At 54.3% G+C, this 27,419-nt stretch overlaps 1 protein-coding gene across 1 annotated transcript; it reads left to right on the plus strand.

Annotated features, from left to right (window-relative positions):
- Positions 1 to 57: 57 nt before the first annotated feature.
- On the plus strand, positions 58 to 27,255 carry GRAP (GRB2 related adaptor protein). The gene is made up of 5 exons (XM_049874706.1): positions 58 to 281; positions 9,960 to 10,057; positions 14,862 to 14,984; positions 24,074 to 24,242; positions 25,855 to 27,255. Exons 1-5 carry the CDS (start codon positions 204 to 206, stop codon positions 26,038 to 26,040), a joined length of 654 nt encoding a protein of 217 aa, XP_049730663.1. The 5' UTR covers positions 58 to 203; the 3' UTR covers positions 26,041 to 27,255.
- The last annotated feature ends 164 nt before the right edge of the window (positions 27,256 to 27,419 follow it).

Here is a 27,419-nt window from a genome sequence, read left to right on the forward strand (position 1 = left end):
CCCTGTTCTGGGACATGTCTAGGCTTCCTGTTTCTCCCCTGTCGGGGGCAGCTGCAGCCTCAGCTTCAAAAGGACAAACACACTCTCAGAACGGAGGAAGTCAGTACTCCCCTGCACTGCGGAGGAAGCAGGAAGCCGCTGGCCTGCTCTGCAAGCCCAGAAGCCAGAGCACACGAGAGCACAGGAGGGACAGGGACAGCGGGATGGAGTCTGTGGCCCTGTACAGCTTCCAGGCCACAGAGAGCGATGAGCTGGCCTTCAACAAGGGGGACACGCTCAAGGTAGGCCGGGCAGGGATGGGGGATTTAAGAACTGGGGACTCGAGGAAGCCCCCCCAGAATTCAGTCGGTGAAGGAGAAAGGCCTAGCTTCTTCAGTTACTGGCTGTGGCTCTGGACAATCCACCTTGTCCCCCTGAGCTTCAGTTTCCCCATCCAGGAAATGAGATGATTAATGATTCCTCCTTTTATGGCTGTTTTGAGGATTCAAGGAGACGTTAGCACTGAGCCTGGAAGGTAGTTGGTTCAGCACACAGTTTTTGAGGAAAGAATTAAAAAAAAACCAAAAAACAAGTGTTGAGAGAATACGAGCAAGAGAAAGAGAGAGAGGAGATGTGAGGAAAGAAATAGGTACATATGCTAACCTAAAAAAAAAAACCAAACCCATCACCACCAGGTTGATTCTGACTCACAGTGACCCTATAGGACAGAGTAGAACTGTCCCATATGGTTTCCAAGGAGCGGCTGGTAGATTTGAACTGCCAACCTTTTGGTTAGCAGCCAAGCTCTTAACCACTGTACTACCAGGGCTACCATGCTAATCTAGTGGGGCTAAAATAACTGAGATATAAGCTTCAAAGATGAGCTTCCCAGAAGTGTGAAGAAAAGAGAAAATAGTGCCATACCACAGCTCATCTCCCCTTGTCTGGGCCCCTTGGGTGGACATCACAGCTCTCCAGGGTGGTCCAGGCAGATGGGTCTGTAGGTTCTCTCTCAGGGGCTAGATTCAGGGAGTGGCCATGCCAAGAGGTAGGCACTGGAGCAGCCATAACCCACCCTAATGAAGCTGCTGCCTCTCCCTGGGCTTCAGTCTCCCCATGAAGCAATGGGCTCTAGGCTTGCTGTCCCTCCACTCTGAGCCCTGGGCCCAGCTCTCAGCCTGGGTTCAGGCATAAGAAGGGACAGGAATTCCCACTGGCTGACTCCTATGACAGCCAGACCCCAAGCTCAGCAGTGCACCCCAACGTCCCATTTAAGCTGCAGGAGAGTTGGTGCTACATTTCAAAAACGGCTGAGCTAAGCTACAGGCAGGTGACACGGCTGCCTTGGTATGGGGTCAGATTTGAACTTAGGACCTTGTGACTCTAAAGCCTGTACTCCATTTCCTGTGAGACTGGACAGGTTGGGCTGGGGATTGGGATCAAGAGGAGGAGCCACATCCCCTTAAGGAATTCCCTCTTCTCTGTGCTTGGATGTGGCCTCTGGTCCACCCAGCCAGAGCTCTGGCCAGAGTATGAGATTCTGGGAGGACCCAGGTTTAATTCAGAGTAGTTGGGGCTCTCTAGACTCAGTTTGGGGCTTTGGGAAGGAGTGGGCGGTTAGCTAATGGGACTGGGTGGGCAGTGGGCTCTGACCCAGGTTTGGAGGGATTGGCTCAGTGGAGGTCCCTCAAAGCAGTTATTGAAAAGACTGTGACTTCTCCCCTTTCCTCCCTGACTCCTGTCCCCTGCCATCCCCAAACCCGAGATTAATCAAGTTCTCCTATGGTGTTAGCTGCTACCATGACAAAGTACCGTAAGCCAGGTGGCTTATGAGGACAGAAATGTATTCTCTCACAGTTCCGGAGGCTGGAAGGCAGAAGGGCCGTGCTCCCTCCAAGGCTCGGGGGGAAGACCCTTCTTTGTCTCTCCCAGTGTCTGGCAGCCCAGGCGTGCCTTGGCTTGCCGCTGCAGCATCACTCCTTCTCTGCTTCCTTGCACATGGGTGCCTTCCATCTGTCTGCCCATGTTTCTTCTCATCTTTTACAATCCACTCACACAGGCTTGCCACCCACCGAACTCCAATATGTCTTTATGTTAACTAATTACGTAAGACCCTATTTCCAATCAAGTTCATGTTCACAGGCACAGGGGTTAAAAACTTTAACACATATCTTGGGGGGACACAATTCAATCCATAACACCAACTAACCTTTGCTACAGTTGGCAGACTCCTGGTGGCGTGTTTGCATCTAACACTGTGACAGCTGCTTGGGAAGGAGTGAGCGGAGGATTTGCTGCCTCCCCCACCAGACTGTCAACGATGTGAGGGCAGGGACCACCTGCAGCACCAGGACATGAGACAGTACCTGGCGCATGGCAGGCTCTTAATAAAATATGTGGAAAGTCAAAGGAAGAAGGAAAGAATTAAAATGTTAGCTGGAACTGGGGTCTGAACCCTCTCGGTGGTGCTTTCACCTTTTATCTATGGTGACCAGGGAGAAAAACCTTTCAGTCTCGAGGAATGAGGAGCAGTGGGGGAGTGACAGGCAGGGGGAGGAGCTGCCTTCTCCTTCATTCTTTCAATAAACGTTTCTTGAGCACCTACTCTGTGTTAGGCATCCTCCTAAGTGCTGATGACAAACAAAAGCAAACAAATCAAGTCCCTGCCCTAGTGAAGCTGACATTCCAAAGGGGAAGATGGGCAACCAACAAGATGAGGAAGAGTGGATTGAAGACATCAGCACAGACAGATGGAAGGCAGAATAATGCTGGGACAGAGGAGTGGGACTGCTCTAGATGGGGTGGGCAGGGCAGTCTCTCCAAAGAGGTGACATCTGAGCTGAGAACAGAAGGATGAGCAGGAGTTGGCCGTGTAAAGAGCTGGAGGAAGTGCACGCCTGGCTGGGGAAACAGCTGGTGCAAAGGCCCTGTGGCAGGATTGTATTAATATGTTTGAAGAGTTGAAGGAAAATTCTCGTGACTAGAGAGCAATAAGTGAGAAGGAGGAAGGGAGCCAGGTGTCCAGCCCCTTCCCATCTAGGTAGAGGCTAAGCTCAGTAGCCCATCCTGTTCACGATCCCACAGAGCACTTTCTTTGGACCCACCCCTGTCACAGTACAGATGAATTTTCACCAGCTTTGTGTCCAGCCTGGTCTCATGGCCTTCAGGAGCCTGCCCTGGAACTTGTTCTTCAAAATTGAGGGTTGGTATTGGGTGAGAACTCAGTGGGACATGGACTCACTCTGGACAAATGGCCACTCCAGCTGGACTTGGCCCTATAGGTCCCTGCCCCCGAAGGTCACTTCCCTGGGGCAAAGCTACCCTCACAACAGGCCAGGAATCTGGGGGTACACAGGACCCCACTTCTCCCAGCTGGAGGAGAGGTGTGGGTGGTTGCTCCAGCACTGTCTCTCCATGGCTGGCCTAGCCCCCGAGACCAGACATGGGGAGCCTCGAGACCAGAGGTGGCCATGCTGACATCCCCACAGAAAGGCCCACAGCATCTCAGACCCCCGCACAGCCATACCAATCCCCCTTCTCCCCGCAAAACCCTAGGAGTTGTCATCTGTTGTCGCCATCCCTCAACCTCTCCTGTCTAGCCTGTCATTGAGTCCCAGCCTGACTACTTCTGAACACATCTGCTGCCCCTGTCCAGGTCTCTACCTTCACCCTCCTGGGCCCGTGTAGTAGCCCCCACTACCTCCCACCCCCCTGCTCCCCACCTGTTTGGCAGTCAGGGCAATTTACTTAAAGCACAGCCCAGAGCTTAACACCCCCCCGTGCCCCTTCAATGGCCTCCCACACCTTTTTTTTTTAATGATTTTTTTGTGTGTGGTGAAAATATATGCAACAAAATATATACCAATTGAACAATTTCTACATGTATAATTCAGTCAGTGACATTGATTAAATTCTTCAAGTTATACAACCAATCTTGCTACCCTTTTCCAAATTATTCCACCACCATTAACATAAACTCAAGGACCCCTAAGCCAAAACTTCTGCTTTCCCCCTCCTTCCCACCCTGATAACGGCTGTGATCCTTGATTTCTATATATTTGCTTATTTCGTATAAGTGAGATCATACAGTATTTGTCCTTTTGCAACTGACTCATTTCCCTCAGCATAATTTCTCAAGGTTCATCCATGTTGTGGCATGCATCCTGACTTCATTTCTTTTTATGGCTGAGTAATATTCCATTGTATGGGTCTGCTACATTTTGTTTATTCATTCTACTGTTGATGGACATTTCTGTAATTTCCACCTTTTGGCTACTGTGAAAAGTGCTGCAGTGAACATTGGTGTACAGGTTTCCGTTTGCATTCTTGCCTTCATTTCTTCAGGGTATATACCTAGAAGTGGAATTGGTGGGTCATATGGTAATAGACACAGTGGCTGCACCAATGGGCTCAAGCATAACGAAGATTGTGAGGATGGCGCAGGACCGGGCAGTGTTTCGTTCTGTTGTGCATAGGGTCGCTATGAGTCAGAACCGATTCAACAGCACAACATGGTAGTTCTATGTTCAACTTTTTGAGGAACCACCAAACTTTTCCACAGTGGCTGTACATTCCTACCAGCAATAGATGAGGGGTCCTGTGTGATTCTGATGTGCATCTCCTTAATGGCTAATTGGAGCCCTGGTGGCACAGTGGTTAAGAGCTTGGCTGCTAACCAAAAGGTCAGCAGTTCGAATTCACCAGCCAGCTGCTCCTTGGAAACCCTACGGGCCAGTTCTGCTCTGTCCTGTAGGGTTGCTAAGATTCAAAATAGACTCGAGGGCAATGGGTTAATGACTAATCACGTTGAACATCTTTTCATATGCTTGTTGGCCGTTTTTTAACAACCTCTTTGGTAAAAATGTCTGTTCAAGTCCTTTGCTCATTTTTTGATTAGATTGTTTGTCTTCTTGTTAAGTTATATTTTATATACTTTGGATATTAGATCCTTATCAGATATATACACCCTTTACCATCGAGTTGATTCCGACTCATGGAGACCCTATAGGACAGAGTAGAACTGCCCCGTACAGTTTCCAAGGGGCAGCTGGTGGATTCAAATTGCTGACTTTTTGGTTATCAGCCTGAGTTCTTAACCACTGCGCCACCAGGGCTCCTATCAGATACGTGGTTCTCCAAAGCCAGCTCCCAATCTGTAGGTCGTGTTTTCACTTTTTTGATAAAGTCCTTTTACGAGCAAAAGGATTTAATTTTTGTTTTGTCTTTTGCTGCTCGGACTTTTGTTACCATATCTAATAACCTATCTCTAAACACTAGGGCTCACAGCATGGACCCTACATTTTCTTCTGAGAATTTTATGATTTTAGTTTTCACATTTAGGTCCTGAATCCAGTTAGAATTGGTTTTCGTGTATGGTGTGAGGCATGAATCCTGATTCTTCTGCGTGTGGAAATCGAGTTTTCCCAGCACCATTTATTAAAGAAACTCTTCCTTTCCCATTGAATAGACTTAGCACCTGTGATAGATTGAATCGTGTCCCCCAAAAATGTGTGCCAGCTGGGCTAGGCTATGATTTCCAATATTGTGTGGTTGTCCTCTGTTTTGTGATCTGATGTATTTTTCCTGTGTGTTGTTAGTGAGGCAGGATTAGTGGCAGTTATGTTAATGAGGAAGGATACAATCTACAGGATTAAGTTGTATCTTGAGTCAATCTCTTTTCAGAAATAAAAGAGAGAAGCCAGCAGAGAGGAGATGGACCTCATTAGTGCCCAGCAGTAAGAGCCAGGAGCAGAGGGCCTCCTTTGGACCTGGGGTCCCTGTGTTGAGAAGCTCCTAGACCAGGGAAAGATGGATGACAAGGACATTCCCCCAGAGCCAATGGAGAGAGAAAGCCTTCCCTTAGAGCTGGCACTCTGAATTCAGACTTCTAGCCTCCTAAACTCTAAGGGAATAAATTTCTGTTTGTTAAAGGCATCCACTTGTGGTATTTCTGTTACTGCAACACTAGATAACTAAGATAGCACCCTTGTTGAAAATTACGTGACCATTGATGTTTGCATTTACTTCTGGCCTCTCAATCCTATTCCATTGGTTTATATGTCTGTTATTATACCAGTACCAGGCTGTTTTGATTACTGCAGCTTTAAAGTATATTTTGAAATCAGGAAATGTGAGGTCTCCTAATTTTTTTTTCTTCAAAATTGCTTTAGCTATTCTGATCCCTTACCCTACCGTATAAATATGAGAATAGGCTTTTGCATTTCTGCAAAGAAGATTGTTGGAATTTCAGGTGGGATTTCATTGGATTTATAGACTTGTTTGAGTAGTATGCACATCTTAACTATATTAAGATGGGGTGTGCGTGGTGGCTTCAGCACCCGTGTCTCCATAGCCAGCCTCACCCCTGAGACCACGGAATGTCCTTCATCCCGATGGCTTTTAAAATAAATGCGAACTCCCTCCTTCCCATGGCCAGTAAGATCTTGTACACCCTTGCCCCTGCCCACCTCTCCCCATTTACCAAACAACCCTTGCATCTCCCTCACTCAATCCCAGACCCATTGGCCTCCTTTCTGTTCTGGAGACAGAGCTTGTTGCCACCTCAGGGACTTTAGACGAGCTGTTCCCTCTCCTTGGGCACCGTTCCCACATCTCATGACTGGTTCCTGCTTGTGGTTCGAGTCTCACTCAGATGTCCCCTCCTCAGGGAGGTGTTTCTTGACCACAGTCTAAAGGAGCCCTACCCCACCAGACATTCTCTGTCAAGGTCATCCTGCCTTAAGTCTTCAGAATGCTCACCACTGTATCACATTATCTTGTTTATTTACTGTTTCCTTGTTTACTGTCTGTACTTGGCACGTGATAAGAGCTCAGTAAATCTTTGTTTAGTGAGCTCATTGGACCGTGTTCCTGAGGGGGATGCTGCAGGAAGGAAGGTTGCAGGCAGGCTGACGGGTGTGTTTCACCTCAGGCTGTTGAATTTCACAGACAGGAGCCAGGTCTCTCTCCCTTGTGTGGACTCCTACAGCTCAGGGGGTCTGAGGCTTGTGAACAATATTAACAGTAAGAATTTAGATAATATAATCAATAAGCACATTTCTGGGTCCTCCAAGTAGATACAACGGGAAAATAAAACAAAGCAAAGCAGGGATTATATATAGTAAATTTACATGTGGGAGCCCTGGTGGTGCAGTATTAAAAGCTCAGCTGCTAACCAAAATGTCAACAGTTTGACTCTACCAGGTGCTCCTTGGAAACCCTATGGGGCAGTTCTACTTTGTCCTATAGGGTCACTATGAGCCAGAATTGACTCAGTTGGCAGTGGGTTTTGTTTTTTTTTTTTTAATTCACATGTGCATGCAGGAGTTTGTAGTTCACAAAACACTGCCGTGTTCAGTGTAGGCCTTAAGTGTGCCCATTTAACAGATTGGGAAGCTAAGGCTACGGCCATGGAGTGAGTCGGAGGCAGACAGAGTGGACAAGGTCCCCAGGCCCAGAACACCTTCCTTTAACCTGTGTCTATGGCTGGCATCAGGCCTCCTAAAAAGAAAAACAAACAAAAAAACATATTGCTGTTGAGTTGATTCTGACTCAAAACGACCCTATGAGATAGAACAGAACTGCTCCATAGGGTTCCCAAGGAGCGGCTGGTGGATTCAAATTGCCAACCTTTTGTTTAGCAGCCAAGCTCTTAACCACCTAGGGGCTAGGGGCCATAATTTTCTTAATAAGTTGGGGGAGTTGTTTTCTTTTGTTTGTTTACAGAGAGATTTTCCTGATTCAGCCACCTGCTTCCGCCTGTCCCTGTGGCTGCTGACCCTTCCCAGACCACAGGGGCAGGAAGGAAGAGGCTCAACGGGGCTGGTGGACAGATGGGGGGGCGGTGCTTGCCCACAAGGGTGGAGCCTCAGGCCTGGGCCTGAGGGAGATAAGTCCAGTTCCTCTTGGCAGGCTTTTGTGTGTGTGGTGAAAATATACAGAACAAAACATACACCAGTCCAACAATTTCTACATGTACAGTTCAGTGACACTGATTACATTCTTTCAGTTGTGCGACCATTCTCTCTATCCTCTCCCAAATTATTCCACCACCATTAACATAAACTCAGTGACCCCCAAACAAAAGCTTCCCCTGCCTCCCTCTCCCCTTATGCCTGGTGACGGCTAATAATCTTTGGATTCTATGTATGTGCTTATTTCATATACCCCTTGGCAAATGTTACTGTGAGTTGATGCCTGCACTGGCCTGGCCTGGCCTGCCCTGGCCCAGACTGCAGTGCCCTCTGCTTGGGATGCTGTTTGTTTTCATTTCCTGGGGCTGCCATAGAGAGCACCACAAAGTGGGTGGCTTAAAATGACGGAAATGTATTGTCCCAGAGGTCCGGAGGCTAGTAGTCCAATTACAGGGTGTCAGCAGGGCCGTGCTCTCTCTGAAGGCTCTGGAGGGAGATGGTTCCTTGCCTCTTCCAGCTTCTGGTGGTCCTGGCAATCCTTGGTGCTCCTTGGTTTCTAGATGAATCACTCATTTCTGCCTCTGTCATCGCGTGGCCATCTTCCCTCTGTGACTGTGTCTGTGTCTCTTCTCCTTTTTTATAAGGACACTGCTGAGGTTGATTAGCACCCACCTTACTCCAGTAAGGAGTCCCTGGGTGCTGCAAATGGTTAAGAGCTTGACTACTGGCCAAAAGATTGGCAGTTGAACTCACCCAGGGGCACCTTGAAAGACAGACCTGGCGATCTGCTTCTGAAAGGTCACAGCTTGAAAACTCAATGGAGCAGTTCTACTCTGCACGCATGGGGTCGCCACGAGTCTAAATCGACTCCACGGCAAGTAACAGCAACTACTGCGATATGACGTTATGTTAACTTAATCGATACCTTCAAAGAAACAGGTTCCCATACAGGGTCACGTTCACAGACACCAGGGATCAGAACCGGCGGACACAATTCAATTTATAACACTGTTCTATAACCTATAACACTGTTCTATATCTGGTTTTTCCTTTCAATGAATATCCTTGCTAGAGTTAAGCTATGTTGGGACCTTCCCTGGTATAGCTGGGAGAGATACACAGTGGGGGTCCCAGCTGGTGGGCCAGCGTCCTCCTCCAGACCAGTGGAGCTGAAGACCCCAGGCTCCAGATTCCTGGCTCTGCCTCTCCCCCGCTGTGTGACCTCAGCTGAGTCACTCCTTCTCTCTGGGCCTCAGTTTCCTCATCTGTAAAGTGGCATTTAATAATGTGGACCTCGGAGGGATACATGGGATCAGGGCAGAGGAAGCCCCCAACTTCATGTTCTAGCACTTGCTGTCTTCCCACCCACCCCCCGAGCCTGGTCCATCTCCTCCCTCAGCCCACCACAGCTACTCCCACCCCTCTCCTGCTAGCTCAGTTCCTCTTGGCACTCACAGCTATAGAAAATTAGCCATGTGACCTGACCAGGCCTTGTCCCTGCAAATAAAAAAAAAAATTAAGGCCTCCCTTATTTGTTTCTTGGTGCCAAAATCCCTCCATCAAATCATGGTCCCTTGAGTTCAAGGCTTTAAGGGCTGTTTCAGTACACATGCCTCTAAAGACGCCTCACTAGAAGCTGAGCTCAGGCTGTGTCCCGACCTTCCTAGGGATGGCAGACTCTCTCTCCCAAGGCTAAATGCTGTAGGACCCCCATGCTGGGGCATAGCTCACAGACGGAGGCGCCCAGATCTGCATCCCAAGACCCCCCAGTCTGCCAGGGATCTGGCTGGCAGGGCCCCACAGCACTAAGCAGACCTGCTCTGTGTCTCCCCACTTGCCCTTCCCCTGGAAGCTGTGGACCTCTTGAGGGTGGGGTATCCTGACCCAGGGACCAAGCAGGGTGGTAGAATCATAGGCACGTGGTGACCGTGGTGGTCCCTGCCTGAGCCTCCAGCTCTCCTCTGGATGGGGGGCTGAAGGGGCCCCTCCACAGGCCCAAGGGCTGGGCAGGGGAGAGGACAGCTATCCCTGCTCAGTGGCTGAGCAGCCATGTCTCTCCGCCCATAGATCCTGAACATGGAGGATGACCAGAACTGGTACAAGGCCGAGCTCCGGGGCGCCGAGGGCTTCATCCCCAAGAACTACATCCGTGTCAAACCCCACCCGTGAGTGCCCCCAGCCCTGCCTCTTCAAGGCCCCGCAGCTGAAGGCTGAGCTGAGCTGCGGTGAGGCCCTGACACAGTGTGTCCTTCTGGCATGGGAATGCCCTACCCTCCCCCTACCCCCAGCCACTGTCCACACATGGGAGACGCGTCCACACAGAAGCAACCGCATACAGCAGGGACATGGGTGGGAGATGTGAGGACACTGAGGACCCAGACCACCAGGAGCCTGTCCAGGAGCGCCCTGGGAGAAGGCAGGGCCTGGGCTCTCCACTGGCAGCTATGTGGCCTCAGGCAGGTCCCTGACTGCTCTGTTCCTCAGTTTCCCTGTCTATAATGCAAGGGCAGCTGCAGCTACAGTCTGTGCAGATGGTGGAGGATTCTAGAGCACCCCTGTGGTGAGATGGGGAGTGGGAGAGGCAGTGGGGGGTGGGCAAGATTCAGACCCTGTGGGCCCTGCCTCTGGGGTGGTAGAGGGGGGAGCTGGACATCAGCAAGGAGCATGTGGGACCGCTCTCCTGGAATGGGAGGTGAGTCTGAGACCCAGGTATCCTGGGACCTGGGACCTGTGAGTTGGGGCTGCCCGGTCAGCTCTTGGCAGTGACATCGCATGCTGTCACCCTGAGAGTGGGTGGGCAGAGCCGGTCCCAGAGCAGGCCTAAGCAAACAAAATCTGTTAGAGACAAATGAGACACATTTTAATGATGGCTCAGACAGCCCCACGACACAGCTGCCTACTTGCCTATTCACCAGACACTGCCCACAGGGGACACTGCCCACAGGAAACACTGCTCACAAGAGACGCTGCCCACAGACCCTGTGGGCCCAGTCTGGCTGAGTTGGGGTCATGGAGGGTTCAGAGCAGCCCAGTCCTGTGGGAGAGACCAGACATAGAGAGTAGGGCCTGGGGAGACCATCAGTGTTGAAGTGACTAACCAGGGAAAGCTTCTCAGGAGAGGTGGCAAGGAGTGGGGTTTGGAAGGCTACACAGGAGTTGGCTAAGTAGAAAAGGAGAAAGGCATTCCTGGGGGAGGGCCAAATAAGCAAAGGAAGAGTAATGAGGGAGAACCTGTGCCATATGGGGCTGGCAGGAGGACCTCAAATGCCAGGCCCAAGGTGGTGGGGAACCATGGGAGGTATCTGAGCAGGGGAGGGTTTCAATCCAATGTGGAGGCAGATGACAGGCTGGAGAGGGCAGACTGGGGGCTGTGATACATGTGTGGCTATGAGGTGGAAGGGGAGGGAGGTGCAGAGTAAGGGTGAGGCCTGGGGGGTATATCTCTCTTTGAGTTATTTCCAAAGCTACCACCACTTTTACCTTCCTATGGTAGTGCAAAGCGCCATCCCACCCAGGTCCTGAGCCACTCTGCCTGGGCTCCAGGCACCCCTCCCCAAGACTGTGGGGTTCAAGGCCTGTGATATCCCTCCTGGCTGTATGATACTGTGCAGTTTTCTGCCCTCTCTGGCCTTCAGTCTTTCTGTCAGTAAGGGGGAGGGGAAGGAGGTAGCCCAGCCCAGCCAGAGAAGCACTGGGCAGAGGATACTACTTGATTAGGATGGGACAGAAGGTGACAAAAGACTTGCCTGTGGTTGGAGGTGAGACTCCACCCAGGGCCGTGGGGAGCCATGGAGTGTCCCAGCCCCTAATGACCTTCAGGTCGCCTCTGGTCCCTGTGCCTGGACAGAGCAGGCTTGGGTTCTAGCTGCTGGCCAACTCACTTTAAGGCAGTGCCAGGCATGCTTTAGGCAGCCTCGGCACTGGCCCTGGCCCTGGTCCCCGGTCCCCAAAATAGCTGTGGGGAACCCCAGCTGCACACCTGACTCAGCCTGGGAAGGCGCTGGGTGTGCGGGGAGTCTGCAGCAGGTCTGCTCCTCCCCTGAGTACCCACAATCACCCTGCCTGCCCATGGGAGCCCCCAGTGGGGAGGCACAGTCCAGATCCCTTCTCCCCAGAGTGGGCCCCCTGGGGGCCACAGGGGCACCTGGCCCAGCTGTGTGGCCAGTGGGGGCCAGGGGGCTTTCCAGAGGAAGGGGAAGGTCCATGAGCCTTGAAGTCAGAGTAGAAGCTGTTGGGGGTGGGGGAGCAGAGAGCCCCAGCTGAGGGCTGTGTAGGAGGAGGGTTTGAACCACTTCCTGATTGTCACAGCAGCACACACCTTTAGGTAACAGCTCACTCAGTGCCAGCAGCTCTCTGAGGCTCTCATCATCACCATCTTACGGGTAAGGACACAGGCCCAGGGAGATGGAGTGGCTTGATCAGGTCACACGTGATGGTGTGCCCCGGTGTGGCTCAAGGCCCGGCACTGTGAGCCACCCTGCCCGGGAGGCAGCTCTGCCACTGGGGTTATGCAAGGGGGCAGCTGGGTGACCTGTGGGAGCCCATTGGTGTCCTGGTGCTGCCCAAATAAAGCTGAGGGGGCTTAAAGCAAGAGAGATGTGCTGTCTCACAGTTCTGGAGGCAGGACTGAATTCAGGGTGAAAGGAGGCTCTAGAGGGGGATACTTTGTCTCTCCAAGCAACTGGTAGCTCCAGGCATTCCCTGCCTGCGGCCACAGCATCACTCTGCCTCTGCCTCCATCGTCTCGTGGCCACCTTCCCTCTGTCTGTCTCTTCCCCTCTTCTGCAAGACACCACTTAGATGGGATCAGGGCCCATTCTACTCCAGCCGGACCTCATGTTAACTGATCTTAACATCCTTAAAGACCCTCTTTCCAAACAAGGTCAAGTGTACAGGTATATGACGTGCCTTTTGGGGATACAATTCACCCCACAACAGGCGCGTCCCTGCCCCTCTCGGCCCTCACCTTCCACATCAGTAAAATGAAGACTGTTGCAGGTGGTCACCAGTGACACTGGTGTGATGAGGTACCTGGCTCTGGGTACTTTGAAGGGCTTTCTTCCTCCTGTGCCCTCGTGTTCTGGCCACCCCCGGACGTGCCCTCGCTTTCCTAGTGTGGAGGCAGGCATGTGAGAGCCTCCTTGGAAGGTGTGGTTGTGACACCCTCTGAGGGCTGGAGATGCTTACACGCTGACCCCTCCTGTGGGTTTGGTGGGTTCGTTGGAGACACCCAGCCCCTTAGGAACTCCCATTCAGAGCCCCATTAGCCCTGCCCTACTCCTGTGGCTTCCTGGGGTCTCCTTCCCAACCACCCTGGCTCTAGAGAAGCCTGCTCCTGGGTCCTGTCATGCTCCCAGCCCAGTCGTCTCCTCACTCTGCCATGAGAGAGCGCTTCCTTGACACTGGTCCAAGCAAGTTGGGCACCGGGCTCCAGGTCCCCCAAACTCTGGGAGACTTAGGCCAAGCTCTCCAGATGACTCCCTTGAGCCCACCCCCCAGCAATCGCACTCACCCCTTCCACTCTGGAGACCCTTCCAGTGTTCACACAAGTTGCCAGAGCAACCCCCAACCCCCTCTCCACACTTCTCACCTCCTCTGGACCCCAGGGTAGGGAAATGGGCTGAAGGTCCCCCACCAGTTTTAGGGGTAGCGGTGGCCTAGACCCTGACTTCTGAGAGTAAAAGTTCCCCCAGGAGCAGTCCCTGAGACACACATTTGAGGACAAGTAACTTACTTTGGAGTAGGGAAGTGGGGAAAGGAAGGCACAGAGGCATAACAGGTGTGTTATCAACACAGTTACGGCTGTGGGCAACCAGAGCGCAATCTTGCTGGGAGCCCCAGGAGACAGTGTAGAATACCCCCCCAGAGCTATACCCCCAGGGATGAGGGAGCTGAGGTGTTTGCCCACTACTCCTATCAGACGTTGCTTGACAGTGTTCCCAGGGCGTCAGCCCTCGGCAACATCAGCAGTGTGTACATTAAGCAGCCTTCATCATGTGTGTGAGAGTGGGGGGTATGGGCGGCGTGCCAACAGCATCTGCCACTGCATCTAATGCCATTTGATTTCAGCCGCAAGGCCTCATCAAAATCCTGAGACAACAGGAAAAGGCCCACCTCACATCTGCCACCTGCGCCAAGTTCAGTCTGACTCAGGAAGCATTTGCTGAAGGAGTGAAGGGCCCTGCCCTTGGTCTGCCATGGCCTTGCCATGAGACCTCAGCTGCTCTGGGCCTCAGTATCCCCATTTGAACAATAAAACACTGGTGCCAGGAAGCCAGTAAGAGATAATCTAGCCCCTCGGGTAAGAAGGGCCCCGCGAAGACAGGGCTGCCTGGAGCCTCACAGCAAGGTGGGCCAGATAGAAGTTGGATCCCTGTGTCTAGCCCCAGGCCCTGTTCCCTAGGCCGTGCTGCTTCCTCCAGTTGCGGGCTGGGGATTCTGTAAGACTACAAGCATTTACCAGACACCTTCTATAGACCCAGTTCTGTTTGTTCAGCAGGAAAACAGACTCGTTCCTGTGCAAAAGCCCAGGAGGCCTTAGTCTGTGAAAGGTCTGAAAGACCTTTCTCATCAGATCCAAGCTGCTATTACTTTTACTTTTGCCATCCACTTCTATATTTTTTTTACTTTTAAGCATCCACCATCTAAAACTGTAAAGCTTAGCTGAGGTTGGCTGTGTCTTGGTTCATTGCAGTGTGGTTTTTCCATTTTTATAAGGGCGTTTGCCTGATATGGTAGGAAAGGCTCAGGAACCAAATGCTGGGATTGAGTCCCAGCTCCTGCCTGCCACAGCTGTGTAACTGGGCATACTGTTTTGCCTCTCCGTGCCTCAGTTTCCCCATCTGCAAAGTGGGTGTGGTCACGCCCTCTGCATCCCAGGACTGCTGTGAGGGTCAGCATGTTGCTTTGGCATGAGGGACCTGGGGATCGACGCCTGGCCTGCTACCTTCACCTGTGCCTCCCCTGCAGGTGGTACTCGGGCAGGATTTCCCGGCAGCTGGCAGAACAAATCCTGATGAAGCGGAACCACCTGGGGGCCTTTCTGATCCGGGAGAGTGAGAGCTCCCCGGGGGAGTTCTCTATCTCCGTAAAGTGAGTGCCGACCCATGGAGGGGTGTGCAGAGGAGAGGGCGGGGGCTCGGTGAGTGAGGGGGGAGGAAACTGGTCCCTCCCTGCAGAAGGAGCAGCCTGGAAGCCAGTGACAGTCTGGGGGCCACAGGGCAGATGCCCAGCCCAGGGCATGGCCCAGAGCAGGGGGTGGGGGTGGGGGTGGGGTTGGGGTGCAGTGCTTGGAGAGCAGGCTTGGGCCTTGAATGCTGGGCTAAGGAGTCAGACTTTACTCCAGGGGCAGTAAGGAGCCCTCAAGATTCTTTATCAGAGGAGGGATAGGGCAGGGCAGTCGTCCAGGATGTGCTCCAGCAGGTCCCACTATGTCCACAGCCACATGACCGTGTTGAGAGGATGGGCCCCTGAGCCAGGCTGCTTGGGTTGGAGTTCTGGCTCTGCCACTTCCTGGCTGTGTGACATTGGCCAGGTCACTTAACCTCTCTGTGCCTGTTTCCTCTCATGTAATGGATTACTGCAAGAAGCCAATGAGTTAATTTATTTAGGGCAATTAGAATCACGCTTGGAACTGAGTCAGGGTGGCTGTGATGGGGATGTCTAGCAGGGCATGGCAGCCTCTGGGCTGTGTAGAAACCCCTCCCCAAGGCCAAGGCCAGGGTGGTTGAGGAATCTGCAGGGTTGAAGGAACAGGGCGGGGGGTGGGGCGACAAAGGACCCTGATGGGTCTCTCTCCTTCCTAGTCCCAGTGCTCAGACCCAGTAGGGTCCAAATGCGTAAATTCAATGATGGACTATTTATTGAGCCATGTGCTGCGCACCAGGTTATTCTAGGGACTGGGGAATCAGCAGTGACAAAGACAAAGTTGCTGCTCTTGTGGGTTTTATGTCTTAGTGAGATAGAGAGACAATAAACAAGAAACAAATACATACAAAATGTCATGAGCCAAGGTGGTCAGGGAAGCCCTCTCGGAGGAAGTGACGTTTGAGCAACAACCTGAAGGAGGAGGTAGAGGCTCCTGGGTGTCCCCAGGAGTGAGGATCTGGAGGGAGATTTCCAGGCAGAGGGAAGAGCAGGTGAAAAGGCCCGGGGATGGGGATGAACTTGGTGTGTTCAAGGAGCCAGGAGGTGTGGGGGTGGGGCAGTGGGAGTTACCATGAAGGATTGGGGCGGCCCAATCACACAGGGCCTGACAGGTCTGGCAAGGAAATTGGTCTTGCTCTCAGAGAATAGGGAGCCATGGAGGGTTTTGAACAGAGGGACAGCATGATCAGATTAAATTGATTCCTCTGGCTGCAGTGAGGAGAAAGGGCTGTTGGGTAGGCGTGGCAGCCTGAGATAGTTGTCCAGCTGCAAGGTGGTGGCCTGCTATGGGGCGAGGGGAGACATGGCTGATCTGGGAGGCAGGTGAGTCTGTGGAAGGGGACAGCCAGCAAAATCACTCCCCAGGGTTGCTGTGAGTGACCCAGCGCCTGGCCTGTAGGGACGCTGGCTGCATCAGCTCTCACTGCTACCATCGTAGCTGTTACTGGGGCACGACGCTGCCATTTGGAAGTGGGGGACGAGCGCGAACACTGCAGGACAGCTGCACTGCCTCTGGGGTCACCGCCCGTCCAGTGTCAGGTCTGCTTTCCTGGATGTCAGGCTTGATTCACAGAAATGGCTTGACAGTTTTCTAAAGGGTAATCAAACACGGGAGCACTTCGACGGTTAGAGCTGGGCTGGACATGAAGATGCAAGTTTGACAGGACTGAAGAGGAAAGGCTCAGACAGGGACCATGTGTGCTGTTCTGGTGCAGCTCCAGTCTGCCCGTAATGGCCACGCTGGTGTTAGGTGCCATCAAGTCAGTTTTTGACTCATAGTGACCCCATGAGTGCAGGGTAGAACTGCCTCATCGGTTTTCTAGGCTGTAATCTTTATGGAAGCAGATTGCCATGTCTTTCTCCTGTGGAGCAGCCGGGCGGGTTCAAACCACCAACCTTTCAATTAGCAGCCTAGAGCTTAACTGTTGCACCACCAGGGCCCCGTCAGTAGCCGCATTAGGGCTCCCATTGGCAGAAAACATCCCTGGTTGGAGGAACGCCACCATCGAGGCTCTGTCTGCAGTCAGCCTCTCAGGGTGTGTGATTACTACATCCACTGCTAGCATTTGGTTCTTCCATTTGTAATCAACCAGTTGCCATCGAGTAGATTACTGGGCCTCATTTCCAAGGCGCCTCTGGGTGGAATTGAACCACCAGCCATTCAAGGTAGAAGCCAAGGGTGTTAACTGTTCGCACCTCCTTGGTCTTTGTAGCCGGCACGTTTCACAGCACTCAGTGAGGGCTTTCCTGGTGTGGAGGAGCACAGGTGCTTATGGTCAGCTCACTGTGGTGAGCGCAGGGTTTGTAATTAGCACATTATGTCTGTGTGCTCCTGGTGGTTATTGAAAGAGCTGAGAGCGCTCCTTCCTTAAGAAAGTGAGCAAGTGTCCCCTTGAACCTGGCTGCTGCAGATTAGAGGGAGGCCCCAGACACAAATCTCAACTTGATGTTAGAAAGGTTTCTGAGTTCACCCAGCCATTCCAAAGGAGCAGCAGTGGCCGTGGGAAGTGGTGATCTCCCCACCCAGGCCTGGAGGAGCCCCGAGGGTGGACACTCTGATCAGAAGGGCTCTGGGGGCCAGGGGATGACCAACATCGTGAGTGCTCCCATTCACCCTAGCACACACTCTCTACAAAGTCAGCCATTCAGCTATTATCACTTCCATTTCCCTGGGAACCACCTCATTATCCTGAGGGGCTGGGATGCCCCTTGCGTCTCTGAGACTCTGTTTTTCACCCTAAAAATGGGAGTACTATCAGTGTCCTGGTGGGGAGGGCGAAGTACTGTGAGTTTTTGGTCCTGACCCCCACACCAGGATGCTCTGGGGCCACTGCAATCTGTAGAACCTCCCCCCGCACCCGCATCCCCACTTCTCTACACCTCCCTGCCAACCGTTTCCCCCCAAGGGCCCTGGGGAGGAGCCTCTTCTGCGAAGGCTTGGAGTGGCAGTTTTCTAAATGCCAGCTGTTGGAAACAGATGGGAAGGGGCCTGGTAAGCTTCTGAGAATGGTACCCTCCAGGTGGGCTGGTCTGGCTTTCAGTAGCTCCTGGGACCAACCGCAAAGCCAAGATCACCTGGCAAAGCAGGAGGAGAAGGGGACCTGAACCGCTTCTGAGTCTTGAGCTGAGCTGAGCTGATTTAAGCTAAGCTGAGCTGAGCTGATTTAAGCTAAGCTGAGCTGAGCTGATTTAAGCTAAGCTGAGCGGAGCGAAGCTGTGGCTACCTCCTTTCCTAACAAATCCCGCTGCCGGAACTTCCCCCATTAGCACCTCAGTGCACTGCCCTCTTCTAGGGCCCTCCCGGTGGGGATGCACCCCTGTGGGTCCTCCTCATCTACTCAGACCTAAACACTTCAGCTCCAGAGTTTGCCCAAGCCGATGTGACTCCCACATTTCTATTGTGCATCGATTGTAAGCTGCAGCGCTTAAGCCTGGGGACGGTGAGCACGTCAAGACCAAGGAGTGTGATGGGGAAGTAGACAGGCCTGGCCCAGAAGATCTCCGTGAAGAATGAATGAACAGGGGAATTCAGTGGAGCCATTCCACAGAGTGGAGGCCTCAGGAAGGAGGGGACACCTGAAGTGGGCTCTGAAGCATAAGTAGAAGTTCAGTGCATAAGGAGAGGAGAAGGTATGCCAGGCACAGGGAATGGCATGTGCAAAGACCCAGACGTGGAAAAAGAGGGGTGTGTGTGGAGAACAAAAAGTTGTCTGGCAAGGAGAGGAGATGGGAGCCTAGGACAGTTCTTGAGCAGAGGAGGACTGGGCACCAATTTTGTTCTGGGAAGGAGTCTGAGGCTGTCTCCCAAAGAAATTCTGATACATGCCCCCCCCAACCCCTCCCCCAAGGCATACCTGCCAAGTCTTAGAATCAGCAGGAGCTTCATGGGCTCAGTGATTTGCACACACCGCCACCAGGTGGCGCACTTGACCCTCAGTTTCTCCCCAGCTGGGCCAAGGCTCCTGGGTCCCACCAGGGGTCCATCATCGGGGTGGGGTGTGGGGGGGACATTAGCTTACAACTCTTATAACTTATTAGCTTTTAACCCTGGGCAGATTACTCTCTGAGTCTGTTCCCTCATCTGTAATGCAAAGCACCTGGAATAGTGGCTGGCACACAGTACCAAAAACCCCAGACCTCTTGCTGTCAATTCCAACTCACAGCGACCCTAGAGGACATAGTAGAACTGCCCCATAGGGTTTCCAAAGAGTGGCTGGTGGATTCGAGCTGCCGACAGTTTGGTTAGTAGCTGAGCTCTTAACCTCTGTGCCACCAGGGCTCTGGAACATAGTAAGTGCTCAACAAATGCTGGTTATAGTAATTATCATTATATTACTCCCAAAGGCCACACAGTCTGCTGAGAGCTTAGGGATCCTCTGCCAGGCTCCTGGAACACTACCCCCCTCTCCGCCCCCCCCCCCCAAGAATCTAGGCTTTTAGAGAAGCGGCAGTGGTATGGGAAGAGTCTTGGCCCTGCACCTGTGATGTGACCTGAGGCCAGCCCTGGCCTGCTCTTGGCTGTCGTGTCCTCGCCTCTGGCATGGTGAGGGGACGGTCACCCCAGAGCTGCAGGGAAGGGATGGCTTGGCAGACATGTGTGTGTCTCTTGCTGGCCGGCCGTCAGGGACCCCTGCACAACCACCCCTGCATGTGGCAGCTCCTGCACACACATGCCAGCCCCATAAAGCTGTCAGAGGTAAGGTTTATGGGCCTTGCACAGCAACAGTGCCCTTTACAAGCTGACACAGGGCTGCCCTTCCACCTGTCAGGGAGCACGTCTAAGCTGGCAGCTGGCAGGCCAGGGCCAGGGCCAGGCCCGGGCTGCACCAGGCTTGGTAACTTTGCCCACACTCGACCCGTGCCCTTGTTCTCAAGTGAGGTGTTTGCTTCTGTCCTGCCAGAGGTGTCCATGAGTCAACGCACATGTGTTTGCTCTGCCTGTGCAGTCAGCAGAGCCGCTGAGCACCAGCTGCACCAGCCCTGCCAGCCATTCAGCCACCAACAAAATACAGCAGAGCTGCTGTCCTTGAGGCCCACATTCTACAGGGGTGACAGACAGCAAACAGTAAATATATAAAATCTTGGAAAATGATAAAGGCTTTGGAGGAAAGGAGCAGGGGAGGAGGAGGCTGATAAGGACTCACAGCAAAGGCTGGAAAGAAGGGAGAGAGACTGCATGATCACCAGGGGCCCAGTTTGCAGATAAGGAACCGAAGCCCAGACAGGTACAGCGACTTGCTCAAGTCCACACAGCCAGGAGCAGCCGAGCAGTGCCCAAGGCCCTCTGTGACCTGACAGCCCTGGTCTGCCTGTCTGTCCACCTGCCCCACGTCCCAAAGGCTCAGCAGGAGTGTCTCCCTAGGCCCCTGACCACCCTCAGGCCAGTTTACATCTATTTCCAGGCTGCTGCAGTACAGGTGACTCTGTCTCTCCCCTTTCAGAGATGGGCAAATGAGGACAGACAGGGTCTGCCCAGTGGAGATCATCCAGCAGGCATTTAGCACCTGGGTCTCTCCCAGGTGGGTCCACAGGCCCTGGCTGGGGCACTTGGGGGCCTTGGGACCCCTTCTGGCAGGCTGGGAGGGAAGCCTGGTCCTCTCTTTCTCCTCTGCTCCACCCGAGCCTTGTTTTTCCTCCCCAGGCTGCCACCATCACCTTTGCTGTCATCTGTCATCACAGCCACTGCCGCCACCAGGCCAGAAAAACCCGCTGGGCAGGACCTGATACTGCCAGTACCAGGCCTGACTGGGTCCTGGGGCTTTTCTGCCAGCCCAGCAGCCGCCCAGCCCCTCATCCCCCAAGTGTGGGGGTGAGACACAGATGAACACACGCATACTGCTCACAGAGACACATACGATCACCCCCACAGAGCAGGGAGAGATACACCCAGACACATGTCCACAGCATTCTGGAACATACACCAGACACGATGGAGAAAAGACACACACAGACACACAGATACACAGACAGACATACACACACACAGACACACAGATGTAGATATACACGGACACACACACAGATGCAAACACAGATAGACAGACACACATGGACACACACAGAGATATGCAGACACACACGCATAGACACACACAGATGCATGCATACAGACGCCCCAGCTCCAGGTGTTCCCTCTGCCCTGCCCAGGCTCAGGCCCCGGCTCCTGCTCCCTGCCAGCCTCCCTTCCGTCCTCCACCTCAGGAGGCTCACCCAGCAGGCAGGGTGGTCTGCGCTGATTCCCTCCCTCCCAGAGTGGGGTCATCTGAACTTAGATTCCACTCCTGCTGCCATGCCCCGAAGCTCTCCAGGACCAGGGATGGGGGCCGAGGTCTGCAGAGTACCAGAGGGTGGCCCCTGATCTGAGGGGTTCTCAGTGCTTCCCTGAGGAGCTGGGCTATACCGGACCTCAAGGATGGCCCAGGCCAAGACCCAGCAAGGAAAGGGAAAGGCCCTCCTGGTTAGGGGCCCAGTGTGGGCCAGGGCCAGACAGACAGATGTTGAACTGTCAGTCATCGATGGGGAGAAGCCCCGCTGGCCTCAGATGGGGCTGTCACTGGGCAGGGGGCTGGGGGTGGGGGCTGGCAAGCAGCAGCATCGTAGCACAGCTACTCGGGGCTGTGGGCCCCACTCTCCTCACCTGTAACACCAGGCATAGGGCCAGATGGGAGGGGGACAAAACATGTCATTTTCTGAGCACTTGCTTGCGCAGGCGTAGGTGAGGGTGGTACCACAGGTTTCCCAGACTTGCACGTGCTCCTGCTCTCAGATCCCGAGCCCTGGAATGCTGGGACCCGTTGCTCTGTGTGTTCAGGCTCAGGATCCATTGCCCCCCTGCTCACAGGGCTGCAGGCTCCCTTTGGAGTGTGGAACTAGTCTGACAGGCAGCAGCGGGTGGGTGGACTCAGAGCCCTGGTGGACTCAGAGCCCTGGTGGACTCAGAGCCCAGGGTCAGGGTCCACAGGAGAGGGTTCCAAGAGCAAAGCGTCCCAGTGAGACTTGAGGCTGGGGCTCTCCCAGCTGGGCTGGGCCCAGTTGCCTGCGTACAAGCTGGGGCCAACTGCTGCCTCCCTGCCTGGTTAGTGTCTGGTATGCAAGCCAGTAAGAACAGCGGTTTACAAAAAGGCTGTACAAAGGGTTGAGGAATCATGACATCCCCAACTCTGATTTTGGGCCTCAGAGAAGGCTTTTCAGATGGGCCATTTTACCTGGGCCTTGAAGCATGAGTAGGAGTTTGACTAGAGAAGAATCTCTTCCAGGTGGAGGAAATAGTGTGGGCAAAGGCCTGGAGGTGTGTTAGGAAGTGGAGAGGGAGCTTCTGTGTGGTTTGGAGCCCTTAACTCCAGGAGACTGGGGGACCCTTCTTTGCTCCCCACACATACTCTTGAACAAATCTTTATCTTAAGTCCTTAACAAGGCAACGCACCAGCCCCAGGGCTGATGGTGGAAGAAGTGAGCCACAGACAAGGATGGGTCAAGAGGGAACAGCAGGCCTGTAGAGCTGGGACTGCAGACTCAGGCCACGGGCAAGCCCCAGCTACACACACTGTCCAGAATGGTTTGACAAGATTTTGATTTAGAGCCCAGAGGCAGCTTTTCACCATCAAGTTTCGGGATGGGGTAGGTTCTCATCGGGCCCAAATGTGAACAAAACGGCCATCTCTGCCCTGGGGGGATGCCCTCCACAACACCCAAGAAGCAAGTGTTCCTACACTGGTGCTGTCCTGGTTGGGTAGTGAGGCCGCACCATGGGCCACTGCCCCTCACGACCCAAGCCCAGCCAGGTGCCCAGGGCAGCCCGCTGACTGGCACTGCAGCTTCCAGAGCCCCAGGCCTCCCTCACTGTGCCCCACCCCTGACACAGAGGTCACCAAGGCTGGAGAGGGTGAGCTGGGCTGTGGGTCCGGCTAGTTTGCCTATGGAGGGAGCGTGGAGAGGGAGCCGAGCCCAGGAAGCAGCCTGGCGGTGGACTGGACTTGGAGCTACATGACCTGGGCAGGACTAGCATCACAGTGCGAATGATTAGCACTGCTACTGTCGTAAATGATCACCAATACGAAGTGTCAGTGTTGCTCAGAGTCAGCCCCAGCTCCACTCTTCTTGCTGTGACTTCAAGCAGCTCACAGCTGTGCTCCGGGCCTCAGTTTCCCTACCATACAAAGGGTTCAATTGGCTCCTCCTGGGCCATGAGGCAGGCTAGCCGCCCTGCAGGAGGGAGGGGCTGTGATGGCTGTGTCCCAACCCACATGGCACCACCTCCAGTCCAGTCCTGAAGGGCTTGCCCTGGTATGGGAAGGCAGGTTCTGCCCAGCTGACCATGGTGGGAGAGGCAGGCCTAGAAGGTACAAGGAGGTTTGTTCTCAGCAGAGACCATGGTCTGGGCAAACACCAGGAGGTGGGGAGAAAGGGCCCACTGACTGAATCACAGACTAGAGGAAGGATATAAGGCTGGACACATCATTGGGGCCAAATCTTGAGCCTGAGGCCAAGATTTTATCCTGAGGGCAATGGGGCCGCACAAGGTTCTTGACATGAGGCATCCAACATGACAGAGGTCCCCTCTCAGCAGCGGGACGCTCTTAGGACTCGCTCTCCAAGAAATCTGGGGGCAGCGAGGGCGCAGGGAAAATGTCAGGGCTGAGGGGGACATTGAAGAGATGTGAGCGGAGATGCCATCCAAACCCCACTCTCTGAGTTGCCTGTTTGCTGTTGCAAATAAACCGTAGTCAGCATTTTCCAAGTTGAGATCCAGTGAGGTGAAGTTACATAGCAAAAAAGCAGCCAGGTCAGGGGCCTGGTCCACAGCCATCCTCCTCTGCCAGGCATGCGCACCAGGTCTCAGGTCAGGCCAGCCAGTGGGATCTCGGGCCCTCCCCTCCCCTCCCTTCCCCTCCCTGCCTGCACTGTAGCCAGACACCAGGCCTGAGAGAGGCTTGCTTCCAGGTGGTGGTGGGGCATATGGCCCTGGGGATCTGGGGCTCTGTGGGCACTGGGAGAGACACTGGACCCATCTGAGGCGGCCTGGTCCTTACCCCCAGCTACGGGGACCAGGTGCAGCATTTCAAGGTGCTACGGGAGGCCTCAGGGAAGTACTTCCTGTGGGAGGAGAAGTTCAACTCCCTCAACGAGCTGGTCGACTTCTACCGCACCACCACCATCGCCAAGAAGCGGCAGATCTTCCTGCGGGATGAGGAGCCCCTGCTTGAGGTAGGTGGGTAGGTGGGTAGGTGGTGGGGCAGGTGAGCCCCCGGGCTCAGGCCACCCTTTCTTCCTTGGCAGCTGGGGCTGCAGGATGAGGAGGGGTCTGGCCCAGGCTCCAGAGTTCATCGGGTGGGAAAGAAGAAGGAAAGAAACGGGTGGAACAGAATGGAAGTTCCAGGAGGCCAACTGTGTCTAGCTTGTTCTCAGCTCCCTTGATAGTGTGTGGCACACAGTAGGTCCTCAATAAGCATATGTTGCACAAAGGAACTGACACCTCTGAGCTTACCAAGACTGTGCACTGAGCTGGGCTCTGTACTCTTGGAGCCTCACTGTGCCCACTGTACAGATGAGGAAACTGAGCCTCAGATAGTGACATGACGTGCCACTAGACTTAGTCCTGATGTCTGCCCCTGAGGAGCTGGACCTGGGTGGGGTGTGAGCGCCTGTCTGCCCCCATCCTCACAATAACAGCAATTTGCTGGCCAGCCCTGTCATTTTGGCCTGAGGACTAGTTCCCGCTCTCGTTACGGTGACGATGCCAGCCAAGGGGGTGATTAACCCCAACAGGCTGCTTGTCTTGGGGGTGTCAGCAAGGCCTGGGCCTGGAGGTCAAGACCTGGGAGGGTCTAGGGAGCATGGAATGGCCTAGGGCTTGGGAGCGGCTGACCTCCACAGAGAAGCTGCCTGTCTACCTTCCCCCACCTTGTCACCTTGCTGTGCAAACTTAGAGGCAGTCTTCCCTCACTGGACCTCAGTTTCCCCTCTGTCAGATGTGCCAGGACTGGCAAACATGGTGCCTACAGAGAATCCGTTTTAGTGCAGCCTCTGAGCCCAAGGGCCGAAGACACCATGAGCTCCCAGACATGGAGAGCCCGACACCTGGGCCCAAAATTTCTCTGAAGAGCCTGCTAGGGCCTGTCTCCCAGACCTGCACTGTCCCCCACTGCACGGATCCGCTCTGCCCCTGGGGACTGTGAAGGAGCCATGGTGAAGCTGGGGGCTGATTGAGGGTCTCCCACACCCACCGCTTCTCTCTGGCCTGGGCCCTGGGGTCACGCACCCTGTGGGCAGCTCCAGAGCTGGCTCAGCTTCCTGGGCAGAGAACGGCTAATTACGGCCTCTGCTGATGTCTATCGCCCAATCTGGACCGAGCTCCTTGGGTGCACAGTGGAGATCCTGGCAGGGTGTGCCTGTGGAGAGCTCCAGTCCAGACACTAGGGCAGGTGGGGAAACTGAGTCCCACAAAGAGCAGGGACTTACCCACCATCACACTCGAGGACAGAGAGGACAGGCACCCATGACTGAGAGCCCGGAGCAGCTTGAAGTGACAGCCCTTCCCCTCAAAGCCTGGCCGGGGGGAGCAGCAGCAAACACCCTTCAGCTGCACTTCACCCAACAGTTTACAAGGCTCTTTGCTGTGGCCAGTGGCCTTGAGTCAAAAACAGCCATGGCGGCTGCACAGCCGGGACGTGAGGCCCCAGAAGGCAGGGATCTCCCTGAAGTCCCGGCCCCAAGAGACCTGACCCGCAGCCTGCGGTCCCAGTCAGGCTGTAAGGGGCTAGCAGGGGGTACCTGGGCATGGTCCCACTGACCCGCCCCACCCCTCCTCTCCTCGCAGTCCTCCCGGGCCTGCTTTGCCCAGGCCCAGTTTGACTTCTCGGCCCAGGACCCCTCGCAGATCAGCTTCCGCCGTGGCGACATCATCGAGGTCCTGGAGCGCCTGGATCCCCACTGGTGGCGGGGCCAGCTGTCTGGGCGTGTTGGCTTCTTCCCACGGAGCTACGTGCAGCCTGTACACCTGTGACAGGTGGATGCCCAGGGCAGAGCCGGGACATCCACTCAACAGGCCCATTTCACAGGAAAGACTGAGGCCCAGAGAGGCCATGAACACTGCCACCAGCCTGGGCCACACAGGGCTCAGCAGGGGGTGGGGCTGGATTGGGGCTCTTGACTCCCAGCCACTTCACCACAAGCCCTAGCCCCCCAACACTACCCACTTGAGGGATGTCCTGCCTGGCTCCCTCCCATTGGCCCCAGCTGTGTGACCTCATGGGGTGGGTAGGCAGGGGCACCCCATGTCTTGTCAATGCCTCCCTCCACAGAGACGGTTGAGGTCTCTTAGTTTGGCACTATTGTGGTCTTGACCCAAGGAACCCTAGGCTGGGCAGTGGGTTCACCATAAGTTGGCCACCCTCTAGACCTGCCTGACCCTTCCTCAAAAGGCCCCTTGATTTGTGAGGGCTGAGGCCAACCAAGGGGGCTGCAGGGCTATAGACCTCGACTTCTTGGTAGCCCCTCAGCTCTGGGCTCCACCTGGGCATCCCCACCCTGCCCCTACCACAGACACCTGGGAGTAGCTGGAGGCCCTGAGAACAAGGGGGCATGCTGCCCCAGCCCACACCATTGTGGCCCCAACAGGTTAGAGGGGTTTCTGAGGGACATGCCCCCCGCCCAGCCCAACTGTGCAGGGGACCTGGGCTGCAGGGGTTCTGGTTCATTGGGGCCCAGAGGGAGCTCAAGTAGAAAATACAGCTGGATTGTGGGGGTCCCACAGGATCCAGAGGGGGCAAGTATTCCAGGTGTGGGCACAGCTGGCATAAGGATGGGGTCCCAATGGTAGGTGCCACCAGTAGGGGAGAGGGAGCAGGGCCTGCCCTGAGCCTGGGCACCTCTGGGAGCAGGGAAACGAGAGGTGGGGCTTAGACACGGCTTCCAGCACCAGCCTGCTAGGGAGGAGATGAGTGGGGAGCTATGCAGGGCTCTTGAACAAGGGAGGGAGATAAGGAGAGGGAGGAGGGTCCTTTGGCAGCAGGAAGCAGGCACGTTGGAGGGCACAGCTGCTGCAGTTGCTTGAGTGGGGCCCTGTGTTTTAGGTACGCAGTCTTTCCCTTGGTCCTGCCCCAGCTGCAGCTCCAGAGCTGACCCAAGACCCTTAGAGCCCTGAGCTCTGGAAGGTGCTGCTGCTCCTGCCCTGGGTCCACGTGTCAAAATAAAAGCAGTGGAACAAGTATCAGGATGCCCGTTAGAAACCTCATTTTCTTTCCAATCATGATTACCTTGGTGCTATTGTGAAAGACCAATTCTTTTGCTCCATCTCCCCTCTCCACAACCACTCCCCTCCTCAATTTTTCAGGCTTCTGCTTGGCTGGCTTGGCCAGGCCCCAGGCACTAGCCCACTGTGTG

The sequence above is a fragment of the Elephas maximus genome, chromosome 2, assembly GCF_024166365.1.
Source record: "Elephas maximus indicus isolate mEleMax1 chromosome 2, mEleMax1 primary haplotype, whole genome shotgun sequence".
NCBI lineage: Eukaryota > Metazoa > Chordata > Mammalia > Proboscidea > Elephantidae > Elephas > Elephas maximus.